Here is a 20,091-nt window from a genome sequence, read left to right on the forward strand (position 1 = left end):
CCCGTTACCTCAGATGGCAGATACAGACGCCGACACGGATACTGACTCCAGTGTCGACGAAGAGACGAATGTGACTTCCAGTAGGGCCACACGTTACATGATTGAGGCTATGAAAAATGTTTTACATATTTCTGGTAATACAAGTACCAATAAAAAGGGTATTATGTTTGGTGAGAAAAAACTGCCTGTAGTTTTTCCTGCATCTGAGGAATTAAATGAAGTGTGTGATGAAGCGTGGGTTTCCCCCGATGAAAAACTGATAATTCCTAAAAGGTTATTAGCATCATACCCCTTCCCGCCAGAGGATAGGGCACGTTGGGAAACACCCCCTAGGGTGGATAAAGCGCTCACACGTTTGTCTAAACAGGTGGCACTACCGTCTCCTGATACGGCCGCCCTTAAGGAACCTGCTGACAGAAAGCAGGAGAATATCCTAAAATGTATATACACTCACACGGGTGTTATACTGCGACCAGCAATCGCCTCAGCCTGGATGTGCAGTGCTGGGGTGGCTTGGTCGGATTCCCTGACTGACAATATTGATACCCTAGATAGGGACAGTATATTACTGACTATAGAGCATTTGAAAGATGCATTTCTATATATGCGTGATGCACAGAGGGATATTTGCCAACTGGCATCAAGAGTAAGTGCGCTGTCCATTTCTGTCAGAAGAGGGTTATGGACGAGGCAGTGGTCAGGTGATGCTGATTCCAAAAGGCATATGGAAGTATTGCCTTATAAAGGGGAGGAGTTATTTGGGGTAGGTCTATCAGACCTGGTGGCCACAGCAACTGCTGGGAAATCCACATTTTTACCCCAGGTAGCCTCTCAACATAAGAAGACGCTGTATTATCAGGCGCAGTCCTTTCGGCCCCATAAGGGCAAGCGGGCAAAAGGCTCCTCATTTCTGCCCCGTGGCAGAGGGAGAGGAAAAAGGCTGCAGCAAACAGCCAGTTCCCAGGAACAGAAGCCCTCTCCCGTTTCTGCCAAGTCCTCAGCATGACGCTGGGGCTTTACTAGCGGACTCAGGCACGGTGGGGGCCAGTCTCAAGAATTTCAGCGTGCAGTGGGCTCACTCACAGGTGGACCCCTGGATCCTTCAAATGGTATCTCAGGGGTACAAATTGGAATTCGAGACGTCTCCCCCTCGCTGTTTCTTAAAGTCTGCTTTACCGACGTCTCCCTCCGACAGGGAGGCGGTATTGGAAGCCATTCACAAGCTGTATTCCCAGCAGGTGATAATCAAGGTACCCCTCCTGCAACAGGGAAAAGGGGTATTATTCCACGCTGTTTGTGGTACCGAAGCCGGACGGCTCGGTGAGACCTATTTTAAATCTGAAATCCTTGAACACTTACATACAAAGGTTCAAATTCAAGATGGAGTCACTCAGAGCGGTGATTGCGAACCTGGAAGAAGGGGATTATATGGTGTCTTTGGACATCAAGGATGCTTACCTCCATGTCCCAATTTACCCTTCTCACCAAGGGTACCTCAGGTTTGTGGTACAGAACTGTCACTATCAGTTTCAGACGCTGCCGTTTGGTTTGTCCACGGCACCCCGGGTCTTTACCATAGTAATGGCCGAAATGATGATACTCCTTCGAAGGAAGGGAGTTTTAGTTATCCCTTATTTGGACGATCTCCTGATAAGGGCAAGATCCAGGGAACAGTTGGTAGTCGGGGTAGCACTATCTCAAGCAGTGTTGCGGCAGCACGGTTGGATTCTCAATATTCCAAAATCGCAGCTGATCCCGACGACACGTCTTCTATTCCTAGGGATGATCCTGGACAGGACACAGTCCAGAAAAAGGTGTTTCTCCCGGAGGAGAAAGCCAGGGAGTTATCCGAACTAGTCAGAAACCTCCTAAAACCAGGCCATGTGTCAGTGCATCAATGCACAAGGGTCCTGGGAAAAATGGTGGCTTCCTACGAAGCAATCCCATTCGGCAGATTCCACGCAAGAACTTTCCAGTGGGACCTGCTGGACAAATGGTCCGGATCGCATCTTCAGATGCATCAGCGGATAACCCTGTCACCAAAGACAAGGGTGTCTCTCCTGTGGTGGTTGCAGAGTGCTCATCTTCTAGAGGGCCGCAGATTCGGCATTCAGGACTGGGTCCTGGTGACCACGGATGCCAGCCTGCGAGGCTGGGGAGCAGTCACACAGGGAAGAAATTTCCAGGGCTTGTGATCAAGCCTGGAGACATCACTTCACATAAATATCCTGGAGCTAAGGGCCATTTACAATGCCCTAAGCCAAGCAAGACCTCTGCTTCAAGGTCAGCCGGTGCTGATCCAGTCGGACAACATCATGGCAGTCGCCCACGTGAACAGACAGGGCGGCACAAGAAGCAGGAGGGCAATGGCAGAAGCTGCAAGGATTCTTCGCTGGGCGGAAAATCATGTGATAGCACGGTCAGCAGTGTTCATTCTGGGAGTGGACAACTGGAAAGCAGACTTCCTCAGCAGGCACGACCTCCACCCGGGAGAGTGGGGACTTCACCCAGAAGTCTTCCACATGATTGTAAACCGTTGGGAAAAACCAAAGGTGGACATGATGGCGTCCCGCCTCAACAAGAAACTCGACAGGTATTGCGCCAGGTCAAGGGACCCTCAGGCAATAGCTGTGGACGTTCTGGTAACACCGTGGGTGTACCAGTCAGTGTATGTGTTCCCTCCTCTGCCTCTCATACCCAAGGTACTGAGAATTATAAGACGGAGAGGAGTAAGAACTATACTCGTGGCTCCGGATTGGCCAAGAAGGATTTGGTACCCGGAACTTCAAGAGATGCTCACAGAGGACCCGTGGCCTCTACCTCTAAGAAGGGACCTGCTCCAGCAAGGACCCTGTCTGTTCCAAGACTTACCGCGGCTGCGTTTGACGGCATGGCGGTTGAACGCCATATCCTGAAGGAAAAAGGCATTCCGGAAGAAGTCATTCCTACCCTGATCAAAGCCAGGAAGGATGTGACCGCAAAGCATTTTCACCGCATTTGGCGAAAATATGTTGCGTGGTGCGAGGCCAGGAAGGCCCCAATGGAGGAATTTCAACTGGGTCGATTCCTGCATTTCCTGCAAACAGGAGTGTCTATGGGCCTAAAATTAGGATCCATTAAGGTTCAGATTTCGGCCCTGTCGATTTTCTTCCAGAAAGAACTGGCTTCAGTTCCTGAAGTTCAGACGTTTGTCAAGGGGGTGCTGCATATACAGCCTCCTTTTGTGCCTCCAGTGGCACCTTGAGATCTCAATGTAGTTTTGGGGTTCCTAAAATCACATTGGTTTGAACCGCTTAAATCTGTGGATTTGAAATATCTCACATGGAAAGTGGTCATGCTGTTGGCCCTGGCTTCGGCCAGGCGCGTGTCAGAATTGGCGGCTTTATCTTATAAAAGCCCTTTCCTGATTTTTCATACGGACAGGGCAGAATTGAGGACTCTTCCTCAATTTCTCCCCTAAGGTGGTTTCAGCGTTTCACCTGAACCTGCCTATTGTGGTACCTGCGGCTACTAGGGACTTTGAGGACTCCAAGTTGCTGGACGTTGTCAGGGCCCTGAAAATATGTTTCCAGGATGGCTGGAGTCAGAAAATCTGACTCGCTGTTTATCCTGTATGCACCCAACAAGCTGGGTGCTCCTGCTTCTAAGCAGACTATTGCTCGTTGGATTTGTAGTACAATTCAGCTTGCACATTCTGTGGCAGGCCTGCCACAGCCAAAATCTGTAAATGCCCACTCCACAAGGAAGGTGGGCTCATCTTGGGCGGCTGCCCGAGGGGTCTCGGCTTTACAACTTTGCCTAGCGGCTACTTGGTCAGGGGCAAACACGTTTGCAAAATTCTACAAATTTGATACCCTGGCTGAGGAGGACCTGCAGTACTCTCATTCGGTGCTGCAGAGTCATCCGCACTCTCCCGCCCGTTTGGGAGCTTTGGTATAATCCCCACGGTCCTTACGGAGTTCCCAGCATCCACTAGGACGTCAGAGAAAATAAGAATTTACTTACCGATAATTCTATTTCTCGTAGTCCGTAGTGGATGCTGGGCGCCCATCCCAAGTGCGGATTGTCTGCAATACTAGTACATAGTTATTGTTAACTAAATCGGGTTATTGTTGTTGTGAGCCATCTATCCAGAGGCTCCTCTGTTATCATGCTGTTAACTGGGTTCAGATCACAAGTTGTACAGTGTGATTGGTGTGGCTGGTATGAGTCTTACCCGGGATTCATAAATCCTTCCTTATTGTGTACGCTCGTCCGGGCACAGTATCCTAACTGAGGCTTGGAGGAGGGTCATAGGGGGAGGAGCCAGTGCACACCAGGTAGACCTAAAGCTTTACTTTTGTGCCCAGTCTCCTGCGGAGCCGCTAATCCCCATGGTCCTTACGGAATTCCCAGCATCCACTACGGACTACGAGAAATAGAATTATCGGTAAGTAAATTCTTATTATCTATGGTAATAGTACAGGGACATGACTGTGGAGGTGAGGGGATATTTACAGTGATATTTATGTCTCCCCCATTTCACAGAGGTGTGAAGAAGACATCTGGTGAGCGTGAGACACCCAGCAGCCATGCTCATGTGTCAGGAGGACTGAGCAGGTCCCAGAGCACCATCATGGTGCCTCCACCTCACTCACTGATACATGAGAGACACAGTGACCAGAAGATCCAGGAACTCACCAACAAGATCATTCCACTGCTGACTGGAGAGGTGACTGCTGTAAATGGAACATTGTACAGTAATACCAAGGGATGTGTCTGGGTGATGACTGGAGAGGTGACTGCCGGGAATGAGGCATTATACAGTAACACTGTGCGACGTGTCTTGGTGATGACTGGAGAGGTGACTGCTGGGAATAGGACATTATACAGTAACACCAGGGGGCGTGTCTGGGTGATGACTGGAGAGGTGACTGCTGGGAATGGGGCATTATACAGTAACACCAGGGAATGTGTCTGGGTGATGACTGGAGAGGTGACTGCTGGGAATGGGGCATTATACAGTAACACCAGGGGATGTGTCTGGGTGATGACTGGAGAGGTGACTGCTGGGAATGGTACAATATACAGTAACACCATGGGACGTGTTTGGGTTATGACTGGAGAGGTGACTTGCAGGAATGGTACATTATACAGTAACACTAGGGGATGTGTCTGGGTGATGACTGGAGAGGTGACTGCTGGGAATGGGGCATTATACAGTAACACCAGGGGATGTGTCTGGGTGATGACTGGAGAGGTGACTGCTGGGAATGGGGCATTATACAGTAACACCAGGGGACGTGTCTGGGTGATGACTGGAGAAGTGACTGCTGGGAATGGGGCATTATACAGTAACTCCACGGGATGTGTCTGGGTGATGGCTGGAGAGTTGACTGCTGGGAATGGGACATTATACAGTAACACCAGGGGATGTGTCTGGGTGATCACTGGAGAGGTGACTGCTGGGATTGGGACATTATACAGTAACACCAGGGGACGTGTCTAGGTGATGACTGGAGAGGTGACTGCTGGGAATGGGATATTATACAGTAACACCAGTGTATGTGTCTGGGTGCTGACTGGAGAGGTGACTGCTGGGAATGGGACATTATACAGTGACACCAGGGGACGTGTCTAGGTGATGACTGGAGAGGTGACTGCTGGTAATGGGACATTATACAGTAACACTAAGGGATGTGTCTGAGTGATGACTGGAGAGGTGACTGCCGGGAATGAGACATTATACAGTAACACTGTTGGACGTGTCTGGGTGATGACTGGAGAGGTGACTGTCGGGAATGGGACATTATACAGTAACACCAGGGAATGTGTCTGGGTGATGACTGGAGATGTGACTGCTGGGAATGGGACATTATACAGTAACACCAGGGAATGTGTCTGGGTGATGACTGGAGATGTGACTGCTGGGAATGGGGCATTATACAGTAACACCAGGGGATGTGTCTGGGTGATGAATGGAGAGGTGACTGCTGGGAATGGGGCATTATACAGTAACACCAGGGGACGTGTCTGGGTGATGACTGGAGAGGTGACTGCTGGGAATGAGGCATTATACAGTAACACTGTTGGACGTGTCTGGGTGATGACTGGAGAGGTGACTGTCGGGAATAGGGCATTATACAGTAACACCAGGGGATGTGCCTGGGTGATGACTGGAGAGGTGACTGCTGGGAATGGGACATTATACAGTAACACCAGGGGATGTGTCTGGGTGATGACTGGAGAGGTGACTGCTGGGAATGGTACATTATACAGTAACACCATGGGACGTGTTTGGGTTATGACTGGAGAGGTGACTGCTGGGAATGGTACATTATACAGTAACACCAGGGAACGTGTCTGGGTGATGACTGGAGAGGTGACTGCTGGGAATGGGACATTATACAGTAACACCAGAGGACGTGTCTGGGTGATGACTGGAGAGGTGACTACTGGGAATGGGACATTATACAGTAACACCAGGGGATGTGTATGGGTGATGACTGGAGAGGTGACTGCTGGGAATGGGACATTATACAGTAACACCAGGGGATGTGTCTGGGTGATGACTGGAGAGGTGACTGCTGGGAATGGTACATTATACAGTAACACCATGGGACGTGTTTGGGTTATGACTGGAGAGGTGACTGCTGGGAATGGTACATTATACAGTAACACCAGGGAACGTGTCTGGGTGATGACTGGAGAGGTGACTGCTGGGAATGGGACATTATACAGTAACACCAGAGGACGTGTCTGGGTGATGACTGGAGAGGTGACTACTGGGAATGGGACATTATACAGTAACACCAGGGGATGTGTATGGGTGATGACTGGAGAGGTGACTGCTGGGAATGAGGCATTATACAGTAACACCAGGGGATGTGTCTGGGTGATGACTGGAGAGGTGACTGCTGGGAATGGTACATTATACAGTAACACCATGGGACGTGTTTGGGTTATGACTGGAGAGGTGACTACTGGGAATGGGACATTATACAGTAACACCAGGGGATGTGTATGGGTGATGACTGGAGAGGTGACTGCTGGGAATGGGACATTATACAGTAACACCAGGGGACGTGTCTAGGTGATGACTGGAGAGGTGACTGCTGGGAATGGGGCATTGTACAGTAACACCAGGGGACGTGTCTGGGTGATGACTGTATCACTGTGTGTGTGTCAGGTTCCTATAAGGTGTCAGGATGTCACTGTCTATGTCTCCATGCAGGAGGAGGAGTATATAGAGGAACACAGGGGTCTGTATAAGGACGTGATGATGGAGAATCACCGGCCTCTCACATCACTGGGTAAGAGGAGACTGTCATGTATTGTACAGGGGAGAGCAGGTATGGGGGCCCCTATATACACACATCACCTGATAATCACATATATACACTGTACTCAGTCACTGTGTGTCTCCTACAGATGGGCCCAGTAACAGAGATACCCCAGAGAGATGTCCCCGTCCTCTGTATTCCCAGGATTGTACAGAGGAGAATCACAGGACCCCACAGGAGGATCAGGTAGGTGGGATTTAGGGTCTCCCCAATATACCAAAGTGACTGTCACTATATGATCTGTAGAGGAGCTGTGTGTCTTATATACTGATATTATACTGTTTCACCTCGGTTTAATCTGACTGTATGCAAATGTCATTATAGTGTTTTCTCTGACGTCCTAGTGGATGCTGAGTACTCCGTAATGACCGCGGGGTATAGACGGGCTCCGCAGGAGACTGGGCACTCTTAAAAGAAAGATTAGGTACTATCTGGTGTGCACTGGCTCCTCCCTCTATGCCCCTCCTCCAGACCTCAGTTAGTATCTGTGCCCGGCCAGAGCTGGATGCACCCTAGGGGCTCTCCTGAGCTTCCTAGAAAATAAAGTATTTGTTAGGTTTTTTATTTTCAGTGAGATCTGCTGGCAACAGACTCACTGCTACGAGGGACTGAGGGGAGAGAAGCGAACCTACCTGCTTGCAGCTAGCTTGGGCTTCTTAGGCTACTGGACACCATTAGCTCCAGAGGGATCAAACACAGGCCCAGCCTCGGTCGTCCGGTCCCGGAGCCGCGCAGCCGTCCCCCTTGCAGAGCCAGAAGACAGAATGCGAAGTTGAAAATCGGCGGCTGAAGACTCCGGTCTTCATTAAGGTAGCGCACAGCGCTGCAGCTGTGCGCCATTGCTCCCTCTGCACACCACACACTCCGGTCACTGATGGGTGCAGGGCGCTGGGGGGGGGGCGCGCCCTGGGCAGCAATTAGAGTACCTTACATGGCAAACCGCACATAATACAGTTTTAATAAGCTGCATATGTGCATTAACCCCCGCCATTATACATAAAAAACGCGGGAGAAGCCAGCCGATGAAGGGGCGGGGCTTCTCCGCACACCGGCGCCATTTTCTCTTCACAACTTCGCTGTAAGGACGCTCCCCAGGCTCTCCCCTGCAGTTCCAGACGTCTAGGGTAAAAAAGAGTGGGGGGGCACATACATTTAGGCGCATAACTGTGTATATAAGCGGCTATAGGGGAAAAATCACTCTGTATAGTGTGCATCCCTGCATTATATAGCGCTGTGGTGTGTGCTGGCATACTCTCTCTCTGTCTCCCCAAAGGACTTGGTGGGGTACTGTCCTCAGCATTCCCTGTGTGTGTGCGGTGTGTCGGTACGGCTGTGTCGACATGTTTGATGAGGAAACTTATGTGGAGGTGGAACAGGTGCCGATAAGTGTGATGTCACCCCCTGCGGGGTCGACACCAGAGTGGGTGGATATGTGGAAGGTATTAACCGACAGTGTCAACTCCTTGCATAAAAGGTTCGATGACAATACAGCTTCTCAGCCCGTGCCTGCCCAGGCGTCTCAAAGGCCATCAGGGTCTCAAAAACGCCCGCTACCTCAGATGGCAGACACAGATGTCGACACGGAGTCTGACTCCAGTGTCGACGAGGACGAGACTAATGTACAATCCACAAGGGCCATCCATTGCATGATTACGGCAATGAAAAATGTGTTGCACATTTCTGACATTAACCCAGGTACCACTAAAAAGGGTATTATGTTTGGGGAGAAAAAGCAACCAGTGGTTTTTCCCCCATCAGATGAGTTGAATGAAGTGTGTGAAGAAGCGTGGGGTTCCCCCGATAAGAAACTAGTGATTTCTAAAAAGTTACTGATGGCGTACCCTTTCCCGCCAGAGGACAGGCTACGTTGGGAGACATCCCCTAGGGTGGATTAGGTGCTCACACGCTTGTCAAAAAAGGTGGCACTGCCGTCTCAGGATACGGCCGCCTTAAAGGAGCCTGCTGATAGAAAGCAGGAGGCTATCCTGAAGTCTGTATATACACACTCAGGTACTATACTGAGACCTGCAATTGCTTCAGCATGGATGTGTAGTGCTGCAGCAGCTTGGTCCGATACCTTGTCAGATAATATTGATACCCTAGACAGGGATACTATTTTTCTAACCATAGAGCATATTAAAGACGTAGTCTTATATATGAGAGATGCACAGAGGGATATTTGCCGGCTGGCATCTAGAGTTAATGCAATGTCCATTTCTGCCAGAAGAGTATTATGGACTCGGCAGTGGACAGGTGATGCTGATTCTAAAAGGCGTGAGGAATTGTTTGGGGATGGTTTGTCAGACCTAGTATCCACAGCGACAGCTGGGAAGTCGACATTTTTACCTCAGGTTTCCTCACAGCCTACGAAAGCACCGTATTATCAGGTACAGTCCTTTCGGCCACAAAAAGGCAAGCGGGTCAGAGGCGCTTCCTTTCTGCCCAGAGGCAGGGGAAGAGGGAAAAAGCTGCACCAGACAGCCAGTTTCCTGGAACCAAAATCCTCCCCCGCTTCCTCTAAGTCCACCGCATGACGCTGGGGCTCCACAGGCGGAGCCAGGTGCGGTGGGGGCGCGTCTCCGGAACTTCAGCGACCAGTGGGTTCGCTCACAGGTAGATCCCTGCATTCTGCAAGTGGTATCTCAGGGATACAAGCTGGAGTTCGAGGCCACTCCCCCTCGCCGTTACCTCAAATCTGCCTTGCCAGCTGCTCCCAAAGAAAGGGAGGTAGTACTGGACGCTATTCACAAGCTGTATTTCCAGCAGGTGATAATCGAGGTACCCCCCCTTTAACAGGGGCGGGGTTACTATTCCACAATGTTTGTGGTACCGAAACCAGACGGTTCGGTGAGACCCATCCTAAATTTAAAATCCTTGAACACTTATATAAGGAAGTTCAAGTTCAAGATGGAATCGCTCAGGGCGGTTATTGCAAACCTGGAAGAGGGTGTCCCCATGTACCCGCCTCACCAGGAGTACCTTAGGTTTGTGGTACAGGACTGTCATTACCAATGCCAGACATTGCCGTTTGGTCTGTCCACGGCACCGAGGGTATTTACCAAGGTAATGGCCAAAATGATGATACTTCTTCGAAAGAAGGGAGTTATAATTATCACGTACTTGGACGATCTCCTGATAAAGGCGAGGTCCAAGGAGCAGTTGCTAGTCAGCGTAGCACTATCTCAGGAAGTGCTACATCAGCACGGCTGGATTCTGAATATCCCACAGTCGCAGCTGATTCCCGCGACGCGTCTGCTGTTCCTGGGTATGATTCTGGACACAGAACAGAAGAAGGTGTTTCTCCTGGAGGAGAAGGCCCAGGAATTATCATCTCTGGTCAGGGACCTCCTGCAACCAAAACAGGTGTCGGTGTATCACTGCACGCGAATCCTGGGAAAGATGGTAGCTCTTACGAAGCGTTTCCCTTTGGCAGGTTCCATGCGAGGATCTTCCAGTGGGATCTATTGGACAAGTGGTCCGAATCGCATCTTTTGACCCAAGGGCCAGGGTGTGTCTGCCGTAGTGGCTGCAGAGTGCTCATCTTCGCGAAGGCCGCAGATTCGGTATACAGGACTGGGTCCTGGTGACCACGGATGCAAGCCTCCGAGGGTGGGGGGCAGTCACTCAGGGAAGAAAACGTCCAAGGACAATGGTCGAGTCAGGAAACTTCCCTGCACATAAATATTCTGGAACTACGGGTCATTTACAATGCCCTGAGTCAAGCAGAATCCCTGCTTCAAAAACAACCGGTGCTGATTCAGTCAGACAACATCACGGCTGTCGCCCATGTAAATCGACAGGGCGGCACAAGAAGCAGGATAGCAATGTCAGAAGCCACAAGGATTCTTCGATGGGCGGAGAATCACGTGATAGCACTGTCAGCAGTGTTCATTCCGGGAGTGGAAAACTGGGAAGCAGACTTTCTCAGCAGACACGACCTCCACCCGGGAGAGTGGGGACTTCATCCAGAAGTCTTAAAACTGATTGTACACCGGTGGGAACGACCACAGGTGGACATGATGGCGTCCCGCCTCAATAAAAGGCTAAAAAGATATTGCGCCAGGTCAAGGACCCTCAGGCGATAGCTGGGACGCTCTGGCGACACCGTGGGTGTACCAGACGGTTTATGTGTTCCCTCCTCTTCCTCGCATACCCAGGGTACTAAGGATAGTAAGAAAGAGAGGAGGAATTCCGGCTGGGTCGATTCCTGAACTTTCTATAGGCAGGGGTGACTATGGGCCTAAAATTGGGGTCCATAAAAGTCCAGATTTTGGCCCTATTTTCTTTCAGAAAGAACTGGCTTCACTGCCTGAAGTTCAGACGTTTGTTAAGGGTTTGCTGCATATTCAGCCACCTTTTGTGCCTCCAGTGGCACCTTGGGATCTCAACGTGGTGTTGGATTTCCTGAAATCACATTGGTTTGAGCCACTTCAGACCGTGAAGTTAAAATATCTCACGTGGAGGGTGGTCATGCTGTTGGCCTTAGCTTCGGCCAGGCGGGTGTCAGAATTGGCGGCTTTGTCGTTTAAAAGCCCATATCTGATTTTCCCTATGGACAGGGCAGATCTGAGGACTCGTCCCCAGTTTCTCCCTAAGGTGGTATCAGCGTTTCATTTGAACCAACCTATTGTGGTGCCTGCGGCTACTAGGGACTTGGAGGATTCCAAGTTGCTGGACGTAGTCAGGGCCCTGAAAATCTATGTTTCCAGGATAGCTGGAGTCGGAAAGCCTGACTCGCTATTAATCCTGCATGCACCCAACAAGCTGGGTGCTCCTGCTTCGAAGCAGACTATTGCTCGCTGGATCTGTAGCACGATTCAACTTGCACATACCGCGGCTGGACTGCCACATCCTAAATCTGTAAAAGCCCATTCCACAAGGAAGGTGGGCTCTTCTTGGGTGGCTGCCCGAGGGATCTCGGCTTTACAACTTTGCCGAGCTGCTACTTGGTTGGGTTCAAACACGTTGGCAAAATTCTACAAGTTTGAAACCCTGGCTGAGGAGGACCTTGAATTGCTCATTCGGTGCTGCAGAGTCATCCGCACTCTCCCGCCCGTTTGGGAGCTTTGGTATAATCCCCATGGTCCTTACGGAGTACCCAGCATCCACTAGGACGTCAGAGAAAATAAGAATTTACTCACCGGTAATTCTATTTCTCGTAGTCCGTAGTGGATGCTGGGAGCCCGTCCCAAGTGCGGACTCTCTGCAATACATGTATATAGTTATTGCGTAACTAAAGGGTTATTGTTATGAGCCATCTGTTAATGAGGCTCATTATTGTTTCATACTGTTAACTGGGTATAGTTATCACAAGTTGTACGGTGTGATTGGTGTGGCTGGTATGAGTTTTACCCTGGATTCCAAATCCTTTCCTTATTATGTCAGCTCTTCCGGGCACAGTTTCCCTAACTGAAGTCTGGAGGAGGGGCATAGTGGGAGGAGCCAGTGCACACCAGATATAGTACCTAATCTTTCTTTTAAGAGTGCCCAGTCTCCTGCGGAGCCCGTCTATACCCCATGGTCCTTACGGAGTACCCAGCATCCACTACGGACTACGAGAAACAGAATTACCGGTGAGTAAATTCTTATTTTTTCACCTCAGTTTAAACTGACTGTATGCAAATATCATTATAGTGGGTTTTTTTTTTGTGTTTTAGGTATGTCGAAGTCAGAAAAAATGTCTTAATGCACACTGCCATATTTGCACCGCACACTGGTCCGTGCTGCGCATGCGTACGCTCTCCCGTGGAAGCGCATACCCGCAATAGCGTGCACTCGCACGCGCAGTATGCGCATTTACGGTAGAGTTTATGTGATCGTAGCGTGCGACTCATTCGTTACAAAAGTTCACAATTAATGTCGTTTATAGATCATGTTCCCCTCAATAGTTTCTGTAAGTTTGGTTTAGATAGGATGTCCCTGAGCGGAGGAATCCCTCTTTGTATTGCACGAAGGGTCTAACAGGAGTCATACAGCAGTGTTTGGTACCCATCGGAAGAGTATTTAATTAGCAATATTCCGGTGTTGGTTTGGAGCGTATTAATCGCTCGTGCGAATAGTTATGGACATAAGAAGTTTATGTCCATTTCTATGATTTGCACATACTCAGGTATGCGGCGGGAAACCCAGTTTCCCACCCACCTGAGCTGTTGGAAATCGTCACAGCCCACCTGTATGAATCACCCTATGACCTTTGGTTACAGTACAGGGTCGAATTCCTGTGTCCAATAAACTGAAGGATTGTAGGGACTAGGAGATTGCATTGTGTGTGGGGCATAAATAGGCAGGCCGACCACATCCAGCTCTCACTCTCTCATCAACGGTTATCTGCTGATAATCGGGAGCTGGATATCGAGGCGCAGGCGATCATACCCTTTGTGCGTAAGTTCTCTCCGTAATCATTGTCTTTCTGCGAGCCAATATCTCTCTTTCTCTCTCTCTCTCTATCTCTCTCTCTCTCCTCTTTTCTCTTAAATACTTCGTAGTATTATAGTATTGTATTGTATTGTGTTAGACCAGGATAGCATTGTAGTTTATCCCTTAGTTAGGTGTTTGGTTAGGAAGTCTTTGTTATATTGTAGTGTATCATTTGTACTGTGTTACTCTTTTACAAGTATACTAGATATAATACAGATAATAGGCTTTGGAACCCTAAACCAGTATCAGTGTATTTACTATATTGTTAAGTGTTCACTTGAGCGTCGGTGACGCTCAAACAGCTTTGTAGGTAGTCAGGTTACACAAGGTTGCATTTACACCCTGTACTCACATTAAGGTATTCTGTGTGTTTCATCGGTATAAGGTTTAATATCAAGGTATAGTGTTGTGAGCGTCTGCATCGCTGGTGACCTCCTCGTGGTCTCGAGCGTATGCTACGCCATAGCGAATCTTTCCCCTAGACATAACCAATAACGTGTCCTGTGATCGCTGGGCCGTGAGCGAACGTGACGCTTGAGCGTCTCGCCTACGGCTGAGCGATCGCTACGCAGATAGCGTACCATTACGGTATTTCTTAAGTAAACAGCGTACAGTGTTCTTAGCTTCATAAGGGTTGTTTATACGACATAGGAATTTAGCATTGTCAATTGCGGGCTCGCCCGGTCCTTTTCACATCTGCACTAGGTAGATCAGCAGACTTTATCCCCCAGCAAAAGGGTGGGAGGTTGTCTCGCAGTTGCTGACGGGATAAGCGTCTGCTTCGCTTAGGTAAAGAGTGCTGAAGGAACCCGGTAACCGGAAGTAAGAACAAAACGCTTGTGTCTTTTTAAAACTGTTTATTTTTTTCTTTTGTCTTGCATACGCACGCATATATACCTGCATTTCTTTTCACTTGTGTATTTCATTTTTCGTATATCACTATTCCTGTTTGCCACATTTTTATAGTTGATAGAAAGGGCTAAAAGGAGATTTGCTGTTATTTAATAATAGAGGTAATAGTTAAAGTATAGAACAACACACGGCTTGTCCGAGAGACGAGGCAGCCAGTGTGCAGTGTGGATTGCGGTAGATGATCAGGGATCATCTACATTGATAAAATATATATTGTGTTACGGTGGATCCTTTGCATTGCGTACACGTGTCGCTAACAAAGACTAGCGTACGCAATCCAAAAGGCAGACGCACGCAGCGTACATTACGCAACGTAGCGTCTGGTTACGCCCACGTAGCTCAAGTTGTGATAAAGTTGGATTTTAGCGCAAAGCGATAATTAACGCACAGCGATAAATAACGCGAAGCGGTAAATAACGCAAATCTATTTTTGGAAAATCTGAAATTTAGTTTAACAGATCCTGCTCCTAATTGGTAACACACTTGGCCTGAAGACAATTTCTGCGCAGAAATAGATATAGAAACAAAAGTGTACATGTGTTGAGTGAGTGTGTTTTGTATACAAAAGTTTATACAATTTTAAAGGTGGAACCAAAAGGAAAGTCGGGTACTCGTAAAGGGACATACGTGTAAGTGACATATACGGTGGCTAGGGAGGCATCCCTGGTTAAATAATATTTGAGCATTAGAGTATAGCGGACCATAAGGTAACAAGACCAGGAGGTCATAAGGTAAAAAGGTCCGCTATAAAAGTCCAGTGGCACAACGCCTGGGGTGTTGGTGCAGAACCCATATAGGCCATACAAGCTCTGGTTGAAGGAATCGCAGCCGGAAACATCGATTCCATTAATCTTTCAGTACATGACAAATAGTGCTCGCGTACTGAACGATTGGACCGCACGTAATTGTGTGCAGTAGTTAGTAATCTGACCTCATACCATTAGAGAAAAGTGGTCACAAACGCTACTTGTACATTCTGACGTGATTTGTGTAATTTTTTATTTTTGGAAGGGAAGTTCGCTGGTCACTCAGGAACTATCTAACAACCCCAACTTTACTGGAAAGAGTAAGTGTCCTGCGGGTAACCCTCATATGTTCCAGTAAACTGAAGGTTCCATAGGGGCCCTGTATCGAGTACGCCAGCACCATATCGGTGTGATCAGGTCGTATTGGTCGAGGTGGGCGAGTGAGTGGGGTACTCGGTAAACCGCCACCGCCGGCCTACTGTGGAGTAATTTGGTTGTCTGTAAAGGCTTGCTGAAAACCTTGATACAGAAAATCCAAGGAGGACTAAGCAACACCTACAGACGATGGGGGCCAGTTGCTCAGGTAGGGGGCGATCAACCCAGGTTCAGGTTGATTCGGAGAACCGACCAGTCGGGTCGGCAAGATACATTATGTGTGAAAAATACGGTAGTCACACAGAGGTTTTATGTGATGAATGGGAGAGAATGACTGTACAAGACAGGGACAAGTTCCCAAGAATAGGTAGCTTCAGTCCAGATGTGTTACAAAATTTAAGGAGGAGGATATGTCTCGTAAAATCATCAAAGAGACGAATTCAGCATCATGATTACTTGCAGTTATGGCACCAGGAAGGTGAGATACAGAGAGGTTTGGCTCTGGCGGCGGGAACTGGGGCGGTCAGGAAGCTGATTGCCACAGCTCCTCCTCCACCATACATTGCAGGAGAGAAGTTGATTGCGGAGAGAAACGCACTGGGTTGTAAAACACAAACTCTTAGTAACCCTGTAAATGTAAATGATGTTAACCGAATAACTCATGCAAGTATTAACCCGTGCAAGTTGTACCCTGTTTTGAACCTTCCTCAGGAGTGTGAACAAGAAGACGATTCGGCAACAATTTCAGCTCTCTCTCTTGCGGCCACCATATCAGAGACCACAGTAGGCACAGCGACACCCACGAGATTAGTGAAAGCCCCTAGCGGAGGGATAGGTGAGGTCGTGTCAACGGGTAAGTACGGCACCATGCACTACACTGAAACCATTGTACCACAAGTTGTAGAATCTACACAGGAAGATGCTGTTAGAATTGCTCCTGTAAGGGTAATAGCAGTTCCCAATGGAAAAACAGATGTGTCTGGAGCCACTCCCCTAAGGAACATTGCCATGTACGCCCCATTTTCCAGAATGGAAATAAGAGCAATAGTGTCCGAATTTCCTGACCCCAGGAAAGACTTAGTTGCTAGCCAAAAATACATCAGGGATTTAGGTAACACTGTAGAGCCCAACAACAAGGATTGGCAGGTACTGCTAAGAGCTTGTTTACCTTCCAATGTCGACGCAACTCAGTTTTTAGCTGACTGTCAATTGGATAAAGATGTACCGCTTACAGACGTATACAATAAGGATAATGTAAAAAGGATAAATTTACAACTAAAGGAGTATTTCCCAGCCGTTGTTAAATGGAATAAAATATTTTCCATTAAGCAAAAAGAGTCCGAAACGGCAGCAGAATATTTCCACCGGGCACTAACAGAAATAGCAAAGTACACTGGTATAGAGGACATAAAGACCAACCCAAACCATCGGGAAGTAGCAGTGTCTGTACTGATGGATGGTTTGAAAGAAACATTAAAGACTAGGGTTCAGACCACGCAGCCATGCTGGCGAGGTCTGTCAGTGTCCACATTGAGAGAGGCTGCTGTTGATCATGACAAAAACATCACTAGGCACAGGGAGTCGCAAAGTGATAAGTTGATGTCAGTAAGTATACAGGCGCTGACCACAAGGCAGCCTGCGTATGTACCACCGAATCCTGTGGGTAAGGCAAGTATAATAACATGTTTTTCTTGTAACAAACCAGGACACTTTGCACGAGACTGTAGAGTAAGAAATGTACAAAGATCTTTTCAACCCCCTAGACAACAACACAACACACGACATTGGGAGCAGGGTCCACAGAGGCGGAGTTTTGAGCCACATACAGGGGAAACAAAAAGATATCCCCCGAACAGAGATTGGCATGCCTCTGGTAGTTCCCAGCTAACCCCCTCACAAATAGTTGCTGCCAATGGGATTCAGGGAGGTCAGCATACCCAATAGGGGTGTGGCCATACCTGTAATCTGCAACCAGTTAAATTGATTGCCAGTCTTGGAAGCGAACCAGAGATTGCAATCAATGTAGCCGGTAAAACTTTAAACTTTCTTGTAGACACAGGGGCGGCCAAGTCAGTGATCAATTCGACAGTGGGCATGAGAACCACTGGTAGGACAATTCCAGCCATGGGAGTAACAGGAGTAGTCCAGCACTACCCTGTTAGCAAGCCAGCCGAGATTACAATAGGGCCTTTGCACACCAAGCATTCCTTTTTGCTGGCTGCATCTGCACCAACCAATCTCCTGGGTAGAGACTTACTATGTAAAATGGGTTGCGTCATTTATTGTACTCCTGAAGGTGTATTCTTGGACATACCTGAGAATCACGCTCAAGAAGTACGAGACATGTTAGACTCCCCATCAAAATTAATGTCACACACCGTTATAACAAATAGGAACCCATCCCAGGTAGAAGAGATGACATCTCAGATACCAGAGTCACTTTGGACAAAAGATGGACAGGACACTGGATTAATGGCAAATGTAGCTCCAGTAGTAGTACAAGTAAAAGATGGTAGGATAGCTCCAAAAATCCCACAGTATCCTCTGAAGCCAGAGGTGGAGTTAGGAGTTTTTCCCGTAATAGAGCGCTTGCTACAACAGGGCATTCTAGTAAGAACGTCCAGCACAGCAAATAGTCCCATCTTCCCTGTTAAAAAGAGTGGGGGGAGGGGTTACAGGCTAGTGCAGGATCTAAGGGGGATTAACAAAATAGTCGAGAGTCAGTTCCCCGTAGTGCCTAATCCAGCTGTCATTCTAATGCAAATTCCCCCCACTGCCAAATTTTTCACTGTTATTGACCTCTGCTCCGCTTTCTTTTCGGTACCTCTGCACCCTGACAGTCAATATTTGTTTGCATTCACATACAGAGGAGTCCAATACACGTGGACTCGATTACCCCAAGGTTTCATAGATAGTCCAAGTATATTTTCTCAGGCTTTGCATGATTGTTTACAGTCTTTCCAACCGGAAAGTGGATCAGTGTTGATACAGTACGTGGATGATCTACTGCTGTGTTCTGATTCATTGGAAGCTTCCCTGAAAGATACGAAACAGCTCCTGTTTCACCTTTCAGACACAGGTCACAAGGTTTCCAAAGACAAGTTGCAATTATGCCAGACTAAGGTAAAATATTTGGGACACTGTCTAACACAAGGACTGAGACACCTGACCGCTGATAGAATCCAAGCCATTAGAGACATGACACTGCCACAAACCCAGCAACAGATAAGGACGTTTTTAGGAATGTGTGGGTATTGCCGTAATTGGATCCCAGGGTTTTCCATATTGGCGTTACCTTTGCAGGAAATGGTCTCTTCAAACAAACCTGATCGGATTTCGCATACAGACGAATCCGAAACAGCATTTGAAAGACTCAAGCAATGCCTAACGCAGGCACCAGCACTAGGTATGCCAGACTATGGGAAACCCTTTGAACTATACGGAACAGAAAGTGCTGGGTGCGCAGCAGGTGTACTAACACAAAAACACGGTGATGCCAGCAGGCCAATTGCATACTACAGCGCGCAGCTAGATACGGTAGCGCGGTCCCTCCCCACATGCTTGCGTAGCGTTGCGGCGATAGCATTGCTAGTGACGAAAAGCGAAGATGTCGTGCTAGGCCACAACCTCACAATCCATACACCACATGCAGTATCTGCCTTATTAAATTCTGCCCAAACCAGACATGTCTCATCAGCAAGGTTTACGAGATGGGAATTGGCATTAATGGCCCCAGTAAACATCACCATAAGGAGATGCAGCGCATTAAACCCTGCAACATTTCTCCCAGGTGTGCCTGGACAGGCACAAAGGGTGGGAGGTGAGAGTGATGGGGAAGGAGGATTTAATACAAAGGAAGATGCACATGATTGTATGGAATATTTGACCCAAAATTTTACCGCAAGGCCTGACATCAGTGACAATCCACTAGAAGATGCAGAACTCACGTTCTACACGGACGGTAGTTGTCACAGACAGTCAGACTCGGGAGACTTGTGTACTGGATACGCAGTCGTAGATGACCAAGACACCATAGAAGCGGAACCGCTAGGCCCACCTCACTCAGCCCAGGTTGCTGAACTGGTCGCCCTAACCAGAGCATGTGAATTGGCTAAGGGTAAGTCTGCCAATATCTACACCGATTCTAGATACGCGTTCGGGGTAGTACATGATTTCGGAGCGCTATGGCGGCTCAGAAATTTCATGACGGCAGCTGGCACACCGATAGCGCATGCAGCGTATATAAAAAGGCTTCTAACAGCGATACAGGAACCCGACAGAGTGGCTGTTATCAAATGTAAAGCACATACATATAGCCA

The 20,091-nt window shown here is 48.4% G+C and overlaps 1 protein-coding gene across 1 annotated transcript in view; it reads left to right on the plus strand.

Annotated features, from left to right (window-relative positions):
• The window catches only part of LOC134984527 (zinc finger protein 316-like), a 48,570-nt gene that overhangs the window by 9,909 nt on the left and 18,570 nt on the right, over positions 1 to 20,091 (plus strand). The window contains exons 2-4 of the mRNA XM_063950092.1: positions 4,528 to 4,711; positions 7,214 to 7,292; positions 7,411 to 7,508. Of these exons, the coding sequence (XP_063806162.1) occupies positions 4,616 to 4,711; positions 7,214 to 7,292; positions 7,411 to 7,508 (273 nt within the window). The 5' untranslated portion in view covers positions 4,528 to 4,615. The remainder of the gene's footprint in view (positions 1 to 4,527; positions 4,712 to 7,213; positions 7,293 to 7,410; positions 7,509 to 20,091) is intronic.

This window comes from Pseudophryne corroboree (assembly GCF_028390025.1).
Source record: "Pseudophryne corroboree isolate aPseCor3 chromosome 3 unlocalized genomic scaffold, aPseCor3.hap2 SUPER_3_unloc_6, whole genome shotgun sequence".
Taxonomy (NCBI): Eukaryota; Metazoa; Chordata; class Amphibia; order Anura; family Myobatrachidae; genus Pseudophryne; species Pseudophryne corroboree.